This window comes from Epinephelus fuscoguttatus, linkage group LG5 (assembly GCF_011397635.1).
Source record: "Epinephelus fuscoguttatus linkage group LG5, E.fuscoguttatus.final_Chr_v1".
In the NCBI taxonomy this organism is placed as follows: domain Eukaryota; kingdom Metazoa; phylum Chordata; class Actinopteri; order Perciformes; family Serranidae; genus Epinephelus; species Epinephelus fuscoguttatus.
The window spans coordinates 39,958,924-39,971,924 of NC_064756.1; the positions used below are offsets into that span (position 1 = coordinate 39,958,924).

General features: G+C 41.6%; 1 protein-coding gene across 1 annotated transcript in view; it reads left to right on the forward strand.

Annotated features, from left to right (window-relative positions):
* The first annotated feature begins 1,019 nt into the window (after nucleotides 1-1,019).
* The window catches only part of LOC125889053 (acidic amino acid decarboxylase GADL1-like), a 100,163-nt gene continuing 88,181 nt past the window's right edge, over nucleotides 1,020-13,001 (forward strand). The window contains 1 exon segment of the mRNA XM_049576702.1: nucleotides 1,020-1,056. Coding sequence (XP_049432659.1) covers nucleotides 1,020-1,056 — 37 coding nt within the window.

Below are 13,001 nucleotides of genomic sequence, written 5' to 3' on the forward strand. Positions count from 1 at the left end.
GGAGAGCAGTTTTGCTGTTGTGTGTTGGGAGAATGCTGAATTCAATACTATTTTCACTTTCCATATACTTACATGGTATTCTCAGAGGAATGTAGGAGGAGGTCAAAATATACATGCTCAGGCTTTTTCAATGTTATTTAAATTTAGATGTTGATTGACTGACAATTTATGAATAACTTAATGTTGTTGTAAGTTGTTTTCCTTAAAGGGGCAATAAGCGGAAATTCATCATTTCTAGATTGAAGGAATTAAAAAATCGCTATGTGAAGAACTAGAGGTGTAATTTCATCTGGAGTATAGCATGACATCACACACCCTCTCTCTGTGTTGATCTCCAGCCCCTTGTTTGCAAGCCGGTCCGGCTGCGTGTTCATGTACGTTCATGTACGTTCATGTGAATGGCTGCCTCGTCCCTCCTCTCAGAGCCCTTGGCCCTCCCTCCCTATAAAAAGCTACAGCCAGTGAGCGATGGCAGCGTGTATTTTCGAAGCAAAATGGCGGAGAGTGGAACGAAACTTTCACCCGAAGAGGACCAGGATCCGACATTACCTCTAAAGAAACAACGGTTGTTGGCGAAGAAGTTGTCGGATAAAGAAAGGGACAGAACCTGGATTGACATTGGCCTTGCATTTCCAAGGTGGAGAGCACTGCGAGCGCTAAAGGGGCTACAATTTGACTCGGAGCTATCTCTTCTTCTCCTGGACAGGTACAACATAAAGTCAAATGTCTGTTTTAATTAGTGTTACAGTAACGTTAAGCACATGTCGCTATGTCGATTCAATTAAATTTAATGTTACAGTCGTAGCATGGGTTAATGTCCGGAGCTTGAGTTATTAGCGGCTCTGTCCCAGCAATGGGTCAGGTGTTACGGTTGTGTTAGGTGAGTAGCCCGGCAGCCCAGCTAACATTTGCAATTAGCATTGTAAAATGTAGCCAGGCTAAAACATCGCTCTCACTCATGGAGAAGAGTAGGAACGTTAGCGTTAGCTCCTGGTGTTAGCACTAGGCGGGATCTGGCGATGGCTCTAGACAAGTCGGCTGCCACCGGCTACTGGAGTAACTTACAGGTATGGAGCCCTTCTACCAGCTCGTCTAGTCACTGAGCCTCGCCTCCATCTCAGCAAATATATTACATTTATTACAGGTACCATCATCATTGAAGTAGGCAGGGAAATAGCTATACTCAGCAGAAACCGAGAGTGAGTGAAAGACATTGCTAACTGCTAAACTAAGTTTAGACGAGGCGAGTGAGAGGTGGGAGGGTGGGGGGTGGAGAGCAGAGGTAGAGGGAGGAGTGGCTCATGACACACTTTGTTTTGGTCTACAGGCAGTGCACAACAGCAAACCTAGCGGTGAAACCATTTCGCTTTTTGCACCTTTAAATCATGCCATGCAGTGATAAGCAATGTTAGCCTACACAAGCTTTACCGTCATTATTGGCACAACAGTGATGTAGCCAGGTCTGAGGCGCTTGCATGGTAAATTATGACACTAAAGCTCACCCTCAATTGTAGTATTGCATTTATACAACAGTTACCAACAAAACAAAAGATCAATATATATTCATATTGTGGGGCAGTTCCCCTTCAAAATAAAATACTTTTTGCTTGTCTTATCTCTGTTTCCATGAAACTACATAGAGTCTGACTAATATCTGGAAAACAATCAGGTTTAATTATATAGGAGTCTGCTCATGTGACTAAGTTACTACTCCAGCAAGCAGGCCAACCCTCAGCAGCCTCCCAGCAACAGGGATATTTCTAGTCCCCATTGAGACGGCCGGTCAACTCAAGCTAACGCTGCTTGGGAGCATGCCTATGTTCCCACAGCCCTGTGTTCCAACAGCCCTTTGTTCCCACAGCTCTATGTTCCCACAGCCCTATGTTCCCACAGCCCTGTGTTCCAACAGCCCTTTGTTCCCACAGCTCTATGTTCCCACAGCCTTGTGTTCCCACAGCCCTGTGTTCCCACAGTTCTATGTTCCCACAGCTCTATGTTCCCACATTTCCTTTTTCATAAATTTGTATCAGATTTTATCCCTCTTTCTCCCAATTTGGTAGCCATTAAACCCAACCTATTATCCCCCCTAACCCCCCCTAACCCTTGTGGGGGGATAGGGCTTAAATTGAAGGGAAATGTAGGAACACAAGACCTAATTTTGAAAATGTCCTAGAAATGTGGGAACATAGGGTTTATTTTTAAGAAAAATCTTAGAAATGTGGACACACAGGGCCATGGGAACATAGGGCTGTGGGAACATAGGGCCTAATTTTCAGTGAAAAAAAAATCTTAGAAATGTGGGACCATTGGGCTGTGGAAACATAGGGACTGCTTTGTAGAGACTGTGGGATTTCCCATACAAACTAAATACCACACACACAAGCACAAAAGTGCCTTGCTAGCTTGATCTTCACTGTAAACCCTAATTCGCTGATTTACAACACATTTAAACACTGTTTTCTTCAGCTTATGGCCTTAAACACATTGGGCTCTAGTTTCCCGGCATGGCGCAGGGTGGCGCAGGGTGGCGAACCCCGCACAGAGCTGGTTTCGAGCAGCGCAACCCGAGGTGCGCTCAGTTTGGTAGTTTGGCAGACCGAAGTGCGCTGAGATGGGTGTGGCGGCGCAGCAGGGGGAGGTGTCAACAGATCCAGCTTGGCGCAGTGACAGTTTCGTGCCAAAAGGCTTCGCCAAAGGTGCACTAAAAGCTCGCCAGCTGAAACCAGGTCTACTGTCAGCGCAGCCGGAGCGCAGCCGGTGTAAGCCGAAGTTTGGCTGACCGGCGGACAGTGCGCACACGTCACCAAAACCTCACAGGCAGGTTTCTAGAATGTCAGGCACATTAACAATGCAATAAATACCCAAAAAACCACTATTCAATGCAACTATCTGCAATCAGCACATAAATGTATCTCTATATCGACTGTCCCGTCACATCTGATGTCAGATCAAAGGGGACTGGCACCATTTGGCACGTTTGGCACGCGTAATGGAAACCCAACCTGATTTGATTAACACAGCTGCGAACTAATGAGTTCACATCCCTCTCAGCCAACCACAAACAGCCACAGCATCAGATAGGGAGTATATATTCAGCATCTGTCATCTTAGAAAAGTCAAAAGAAAAGAAACAGAGTGAGACTGCGAGAGAGAAAGAGAGAGCGTGTGCGCACGAGAGAAACGCAACATTGATTTACAATTGTGGTGACCTCCTCCCAGGCTACCTTTGCATCATCAGCCCATGGAGGTCTGCTCGCAGTTCTGTATATTCGGACACTGCAAGCTTGGACCTCCCGGACCAAAACATCAGTTTCCTCCTGGGAGAAGTTTGGCAGAACAGACAGACAAAGTTAGCGACAAACTGGTGAACAGAGTGGAGCATTTAGCAGCTAACGAGAGAGACGCTTTTCTGAGGAGTTGGTAGAGACCAAAAACAGAGTGAAGATGAGAGTAAATATTGGACTATGCACAAACACAACTCCAAATGAATACTGATCTTACAGTACAGCTTGTTTCTTGTCCCCCAAAGGGCAGGAAAAATAGCTAACAGTTTTAAAAAATCTAGATCTGCAGGAAGCAGGGATATCATTCCCCTGATGAATATCTTAAATTGTATTATTATTATATTAACATAAAGATTCATAACGTTTTTGGGCTGTTTGAATCAAATGTAAGGATGCTTTGGCTTTATTAGTGGGTTACAGTAAAGAGACACGGTGGAGAAAGGAGAAGGAAGAGGAAAATTACATGTTGTGTCAGCTTCCTTTCAAACTGCCAAGAATTTCTGGTATTGTTCCAGAATGACTGGAAGCAAAAGTGAAGTGAAAAGTTCTAGCTGAGCATTCAGCTCCACGCTGCTGGTGGTAGAAACTGGAACAACTCAAACCTGTTGGTTAGTCACCTTTCCACAGAAACCATGCAACTTCACTGTCACTCTGTTTTATCTGTTATTTTGTTTTCATCTTCAGAGGCAACGTCAGTGTTCACTGTTATTGTCTGTCATCACTGGGCAATATTTTTCTTTCGTCTTGTCCTTGTTTTTGATTCTTTAGGAGTAATCTTCCATACTTAACTGTCTAGCTAGCTAACAATGCACTGGACACACAAGGGACAACTCTAGGAAAAGCAGCAGCTGTTGCAAAGCTGGTGTTATTTTACAGCGAGTAAACAACACCTAAGGTTAACTCACTGTTTAAGATAAGGGAAGTCAAAAGGTATTAAGTTTGCCAGTCAAATGTTTAGCTTTTGAATGGTTAAGGCTTTACAGGGTGATGGCTGGGGATGGGAGCCAGTGCAGTAAATGGAGTGGTGTAGCAAAACTGGGAGAGTTTGAACCAAGCAGCAGTTTCCAGGGCTGAAAAATGAAGCCAACTCTGAGGTGCCAAAAAATGCTTTTTCAGTTAATAGCCCACTGAAGCTGACTCTGGAAGCAAGTCTGTACTGTGGACCCCCATGTTAAAATGCCTCTTTTAACTTACAGCCGAAATAAACATGTTTACAGTCTGGTACAAAAACTAGTTTTGGTCTCTAAAGCTAATATTCCCCTTAATGTCAATTAAGGGTAGGTGACTTATAACTCCCCTGTTAAAATCTTATTAAGGCTTGACAGGCTGTCTGCAAGGCGTCACCACAGTGTATGAGTCAGATCCACCCCTCGCTCCTTCACAGCTCCACCCTCTCGTTCAAATTTGGTCACTTCTAGCTCCAAAAAACCCAGAGCGCTGCAGCCAAAATGCTGAATTCGAGGCTTCAGAATGAGAATCCACAAACCAATGGGTGTGTCACGGTAACTACTATTTTATACAGTCTATGGGTTAAACACCGGCCGAAAGATGTGCAGGGGCTGACTGCGGCAGCCTCCATGATGAACATGGCTGTCCTTAAGACAAGGGGGGGCTTGTTTTGCCTCCAGCTAAGCCCTGCCCACCAAAAAACATCATACTGTTTACTAATAGTAAAAGGGTCTATGTCAGGAGTGTCAAACATATGGCCCATGGGCCAGAACCAGCCCGCCGAAGGGTCCAATCCGGCCCAATAGATGACTAGACTAAGAGGTGCCAGGTTTCAGGTGCAAGTTAAACAATGCATTGCTTATTTCATGTAAAATTCTGCTTCAGAGGCTTTTCCACCCTGACTAGAATACATATCTCTGATATAACAATAAATACTTGTCATGACCACGTTTAAAGATATTGAACATTGTGCAAAATATTGTCAATTAGCAGCTTCACTTCAAAAGAGTCTGTATTGGGAAATGTATGGATAAATGCACATGTAATGACAGTGAGAAGTAGACTGACTGAATGTGGAAAAACAGACATTCTGTTGACATTGCGCTTATTTTTCTTGACATCTCAGGCTGTTTATCTGTTTTGTAAAAGGATGAACATCTACAGAATGTACTTGAAATTCTTTAAACCAAAAAAAAGGGAAAATATTAGAGCTGATGGTACTTAGGTTATTGTGCAATGGTTTAATTGGTCCGGCCAATCTGAGATCAAACTGGGCTGTATGTGGCCCATGAATTAACATGGCACCACAGGCTGCAGCTCAGCTGCGGAACATCGAAAGAACAGGAGTCTCACCTATTTTCTCTGCTTGATACGTGTTTTTCAGCAATACACAGTGAAAATGGTCTTTTGATAATCACATTCTCTTTATATCACCTTTCACGACAGCTTCATTGTCTATGTCTGTCATAAACATGAAAAAATATAAATATTTCTTTTAACTCAACTTCCCTTACAAAATAAAATCCCTCTGACAACGTCTGTGTTGACAGAATCCCTTCATTTGTTAACACAAGGCTTTTTATTGTACAATATTGTTATGACTGTGTTGCCTACAATGCAGTGGCTTGCATGGCTCCTTGACCATGAGTGGAGCTTTTTGGAGCTTTTAGTTATCAAAATACAGTACAGTACAGCTGTAGGCAGCTCTGCAGCAACGCTGTCTGCATGAAGAACCCACACGTGTGAGCCACAGCATTTCTACAAGGTAGCCGTCATGCACTGCTTATGCAGGCAGTGTGGTCCTAGCATAATGTATTTCATCTCCATCAAAAATCACATTCACTATAGGCCTTATTTGGTACACTTTTGACCTATGTTTCATTTGTTTCTCTCTTATTTGACTGTCTTTTGTTCACATGAATATCAAAAGTGCTCCTTATTTTTGGTTTTGTATTGTCTTCTTGCACTAAATAAAACTTATGTGCAGTGTAACACCTCAAGGTACCCAAAATGTAAACTTTTTGAAATTTGTGTCTGTGTAATTGATAAATTGATATGTCTAGTTGCTTCCACAACGATTCCGACCGCCATCACCTAAACTGACCCAACACACACACATCCATATACACAGCCTGGATGAGTATGTTTCACTCATTTATTTGTATGTGTGTTTATGTTTGTGTTGCACTCCCCACCCCAGCTGAGCAATTCTTGTAACTATGCAGTTGGAATAATAACAGCCTCACCGGCTAATGACGATAATGGTGCTGACGATTACCACAGCACAAGAAAAGAACGATGGGGAGAGAAGGGGGGAGTATGGATATCGCTGGACAACAAAAGATTGCATAATTTATCTTCTTTTTCTTTTCAGTCTCATTCATCCATCCATCCTCACACATTCTTACATCCCATCTCTCCATTTCTTCTCTTTTTTTTCTCCATCTTCCCACATTATGAACCTTCTGTCTCCCTCCACTCCCAGACTTCCCTCTCTTCTTTCCCCAACCCCACCTCCCCCCTCCTCTCTCACCCTGTAACCTCCCCCCTCCTCCACCCCCTTCTCTCTTTCTGGCTAATTTAAAATTTGTCAGACGCTTGCGTCTTCTGGATGGCTGGCCTTTGATATTTTGCGAGCTCCATTTGGCACAAACAAGCCTGCGGCCCTGGTGCATCCTGCTGACTGCTGCACTAGTGGCAGGCCCCCGCCATTTATCTTAGCCCTGGCCACCCAATGCTTACTCATTACAGGAGCCTCGGCACCAGCTTAACCCCCACCTCTCTGCCGACTGCGCGCATGCAAACACACTCAAAAACAGTCAAATGGTGTGTGTGTATGTGTGTGCGCATAAACATAAGCAAATGCATATCACCAAACGCATTCATACCCCATGGACACATGGGTAGGAGCATGCAGACAGAGGGACACGTGCTTGCAAATTCAAACACACACACACTGGGATCATTGCTTGGTAGTCCCCCACCCCAAGAGGTAAATGGCTACATTTCCCCATACAGTATGAGCCCATCTCTGTATGTTTTATAGTCGAGGTTAAATGCTCCATCTTTTCACCTCCCCACTGGCTTTCAATGCTCTCCACAAGTGTTTCTCTACATGTTAAAGAGAATGTGTTTTCCAGCATTTGAGTTTCCTTTGCCTTTTGTTCAAGTGTGTTTGCTAACTGCATTTAGTGTTCAACCCAGGCACACTGAGACTACATAGAAGCCATACTCTGATTTTATACACTGACCGACTAAGGAACAAATGGTTTCCCCAAGCTGTTCTGTCATGCTCGTGGGACAGTGGGAACTCCCCTGTGTGTTTGCAAAAGCTCACACATTACACCCCGCACTTGTTCTCACCAGCAAAGATGCCTCATTTAGAGTTTAATCCTCACCTGATTCAGTGGGATTGTTAATTTCTTACAAATACAGATACAAGGGCAGATATTTAAAGATCATCAGACATTTTCAACTTCAATTATTACTAACTCTACAACACTACGGGGTTACCTGAGCTCCTCTCTATTCTCCAGACTCTACATAGATGATTATAAAACTGAGATTATTGGACTATTGGACATTAAAAGCCAAGACCATGCTTGCAATTATCTTCAAATGCTGCATGAGCAACAGGCTGGTTAACTCCAGTAAAAAGTCTCCACCAGGATGTTTCTTTAGCCTAGAAAAAACACACTGCAACAGTGTCAGCCGTTGGTGCCAGTGTGAGCTTTAATTCAGCAGTGAATAAGTAAATAAGTGGCTTGTTAGCCACTGAACAGCAGCGGAGCAAGCAGCAATCTCTGACAGAGATGAAAGTTTGGTTTTAATCACCAGCTCTGTGAGACATGAGTTTAAACCTCCAGAGTAACATGTTGCAGATTAAGAAAGAATTCAGGCTTTAATTAAGGTATTTCTCTGCTTCATTAGTTTACAATGAACCCAGGTACAAATCCTAGTTGTCTCAGATTAGTCATTTGTGGTGTCAAAGTTTTTTAAAGCATAAATAGGGAGATTTTGAGCTTTTCAAATGATGATCAGTAAATGTGTGCTCATAAATCACCCTATAAACCTGTCAAACAATGTCTGATAATAATAATAATGTCTGATACACAAATTAACCTTACTGAATTAGAAAATATAATGACAAAGAGTTGACTAAAAGGTCACAAATTTTTGTCGACTAAAATGTTTTGAATTTTCGTCAACAAATACAAGACTAAAACCCTGAGGGATAAAAATGACTTAAATGTGACTAAAATTAATAAGCACTTTCATCACTTTCAAAATTACCACTGACTGTATAGTGTATGCCTTCTTTTTTTATTAAAGTTATGTATCATGTCTCTTCCCGTCTTCTTCTTTTATATATCAAAGATTATTTATTGCCCCTACTGCTGCCTGTGGAAGAGGACTCAGCTCTAAACACATTCACTTCCTTTGTGTATTTTGTGTTTCAGTTACTTGAATGTTAAGCTTGCTCATTGTCAACACATCCACCACAGGAGCTATAAAAGGCATTTCCACTTTTTGAAGAAAAAAAAAGAATCTTGCAGTTGCCTTTTATTTGTAATGAATTCTAGTCATCCTAGTTTATAAGCACCACTAAGCAGCCATGTAAAATCCTCTTGGTATCTATGTTTATTGATAAAACATCTTTAGAACTCACTATGACAGAAGCTCACCGTGGTTCACACTGGGTAACTGTCCAGCATCTTGTTTTATTTTTGTACAGTGAGATAAGTGTATGAGTCTAAATGTGCTTGTGTGTGTGTTTTGAAACAGTCAAGACATCCATCTAACATCATAACCCTCACCCCAAATCAAATCCATTGTTGGCAAGTATTGATTTGCCTCAACTTGTTTCTGTCACATGTAGATGTCACACAACGGTGCGTGCGCACACACACACACCTGCCTTTTCTCTCTCTGTTTGTATTGTGCTTCCTCTCAGGAAGAGAGGGCAATTTTTACAGCAGTGAGGCTTTAAGTGGAGCAGAAAATAGACATTGACCTATCTGTTAATATCAGCTTAATCGCAGCCCTCTCTGTCAGGAGCCACTGAATGTGTGAGGACAACCAGAAGAGCACACTCTTTGTATGGCTGAGTGTGAGTGTGTGTGTGTGTGTGTGTGTGTGTGTGTGTGTGTGTGTGTGTGTGTGTGTGTGTGTGTGCGTGCAGAAATACACGTTACATGTTTATAAGACAAATAAGATCAAACCAAAGTTTTACTATTTTTGAAAAGTGACCACGTAACAAAGTTTGACTTCCACCAGGCTTTTGTTTGGTTTCACTACAGTTTGCATGATTGTTTTTGATAGCTTATTGTGTGTGTACAGAGATATTTCAAAGGCAATTGTTTTTTTTTAAAAAGAAACTCTCATAATTATGAATGAACTAATCACAACTTGTGCTCTGGATGCACAAGTGGTGCAAGTCTATTGGTTTATAACAACATATAGATATTAAAGCTACCATACTACAACTGTTACCACATTGGTCATAACTGAGCTGCAAATGCTGCAAAATATGACATTTAGTAATGGTTTCATGTTGTGCTGTGTTACCTTGTGCTAACTGAGCAGAGAGAGCAGGAGAGCAGCAGGCACTTCATCAAACCGCAAGAGCTGATCTGTGGCGATCAGTGGTGTCCAGCTGTTGGTCCCATTACCATCACAAATAGAATTTTCTGGGAGGCACTGAATGCTAATAATAGTAAGCTCAAAATCTGTGACAGCATCACAACTATTTTTGCAAGTTTCACTTTCCCCTGCTATTTTATTGCAAAAAAACACACCTATAAACACAGCAAAATGCATCGCTGCTTTTTTTTTTTTTTAGAAAAGCTGCTGTGAAATCATGCATTTCAGGCCACACCAATCCCAAAAACAGCTTGCAAAATCCTGCAGAGACTGAATACGTACTCAGCTTTTGAAATGTGGATTGGAAAAGTGACAGAGTAACAGGAACCTGACATGGACGCATTCGCTGGAAACAGACATTAGCTTCCTGTTGCTCATACTGTAAAGCTGCCAGTATGCTTCTTCAGAGCTGCTTGTTGGATGATTGGATAGTCGAATACCTCCACAACATTTTAGATGTCACATTAGAGGGGCTGTGCCAATAGATTAATTTTCTTGAAACCCCTTAATTTGCAACCCGTTCTCACTTCAAGGTCAATGAATACTGGTGCGTGATCAGTGACTTCCAACATCGGAAACCAACAAAGAAAGCTAACCTTTCACGTTGGCATGATAAGCATTATTGTTTAATGCTGCCTGTTGGCATCAGGGCGAAATATGGTGTGACAACAACAAAAGTTAAGGCGGCAGACGTCCAAGCAGGGTGGTTGGGAGGGGTGGTGGATGCTACCAACAACCACCAACTTTCACCTGGGAGACTGGTGTTCCCTTTTCATAAGATGTAAAGCCAAACCCGGTTCTTTTTTCTTAAACTCAACCATGTGCATTTGTTGGCTAAACCCAACCACATGGGTTTGTTGTTAAAGGAAAAAAAAGTCAATTCACGGTGTTGTACTAAGTAGTGCATTTATTTTGAAAGACAGAGAGACAAAACAAAAGTGTATTTTGAAAACAGACAATGCATGTAACAGGCTGAAGGTGACATGGTGTCCCAAAAGGTCAACAACCACGTCATATCTCAACATGGAAAGTCCATGACCAAACGTCAATATGTGACGAGGTCAGAGTGAGAATGTGATGTAATTTGACATTCATGCCTGCTTTAGTGATCAGTCATCTGTGTGGAGGTGAGAGAGGAGACAGGGTTTGAACTTCTTTCTCTTGCTCTTTTTTTTTTTTTCATTTGAGACACAATTTCTGTAACTGTCCAAATGCTGAATCAGGTGCAATGCTATGAATCTCCTTCAACACTGACTGATTGAAAATGACAGTTGATGATTTCTGATTTCCAACATGGTCAGACAGCATGTTGTACAGACTAGTTCTGTTGTAGCAGACCCTGTCAATCTGCATGAGGGTGCCTGCTAAAAACCGTCCGCTGGAAACAGAATGGAAAGCTGGGTAGACAGGATAAACGAAAAGAATATCCTAACATCATTTTTGTCCATCACTGTGCCATTTCCTTTCCCATGTATCATTAAGAAGGATTGTGCTATTAACAACAAGACATAAAGGCAAAAGTAATTTCCTTTTGGTTTTAAGACCTTGAAACATTGTTTGGCAAAAAAATAACTTCCTTGATGGGGAAGATAATGGATAAGACAGGCGGATGAGAATTAGGAGTGTTGAGATGAGGCTCACTGTGAAATTTCAAACTTTTCTCAGTGTTCGGCAGCTCTGCCACCATAAGTGTATGATTGTGTGACAACTGCCACAAAAGTGGTTTTACAGAGTTTGTGTGGGCTGCTTGCTGATGACTTTTGGTGTTTTTGGTCTCTCAGTGTTTCATATATATTTATTTGTACATTCTTTAAAATGATATTACTGATTAAACCGTTTGTGTTTCATGACCCAATAAAGTTACAAGAGGTTAGGTGGTGTAGAAACTATATATACCGTATACATATATATATGTACGTCTATACATATATATATATATATATATATATATATATAAATACATTGTAATGTACATTGTACATTATAAACACATTGGACTTACAGCTGAAAATCAGTACCTGGAACAAAATAAAATTACTTTAACATTACACAATAAATTTGTCCCAGGGTAACTAACAAATAATATGATAAGTCAACACGATTCTAATGTGAACAAAGTATCTTGGTATCACAAGTGAAAATCAATTGAGGTAAAGAGGAATATTATGTCAGCTGGCCACATTCTGATCATGTGGGACCAATGTACTCATTAAAATTAAGTAGCCTAAATTTAAAGGATTTTTTTTTCAGTGAAATGGTTTCAGCCATGACTCAAAATCTCAGTAACCAACTGTCATTGAATTTGAACTTCCTTATGTTGATACGGTGACAGCTAGTGTTATGGCCTTAAAGGGATAGTGCACCCAAAAATTAAAATTTAGCCATTATTTACTCACCCATATGCTGATGGAGGCTCAGGTGAAGTTTTAGAGTCCTCACAACACTTGCGGAGATCCCAGGGGAGAGGGGGTAGCAACACAACTCCACCTAATGGAGGCTTAAGGCGCCCCAGATTCAAACGTCCAAAAACACATAATTGAAACCACAAAATATCTCCATACTGCTCATCCGTAGTGATCCAAGTGTCCTGAAGCCCCGACATAAAAAGTTGTTTGGAAAAAATGCATTTGAACTCTGTTTTTAGCCTCACTGTAGCCTGTAGCTCTAACTGCTTCTCTGTGGACCAAGCTTTTTTTAATTTTAATTTTTGGGTGCACTATCCCTTTAAGGCCATAACATTAGCTGTCACCGTATCAACATAAGGAAGTTCAAATTCAATGACAGTTGGTTACTGGGATTTTGAGTCATGGCTGAAACCATTTCAATGAAAAAAAATCCTTTAAATTTAGGCTACTTAATTTTAATGAGTACATTGGTCCCACATGATCAGAATGTGGCCAGCTGACATAATATTCCTCTTTACCTCAACTGATTTTCACTTGTGATACCAAGATACTTTGTTCATTTTTGGGTGCACTATCCCTTTAACAGCACTTCACAGAACTAGTATTTTTGGAGGTGTGCAGAGGGACACAGACAGACCAACACACAAGTATAAAAGCTCACAACAGTGTAGGCCACATGTGTAGACTTCAGCATAGGCTCTGCATAGAGCTGATGCAAAAG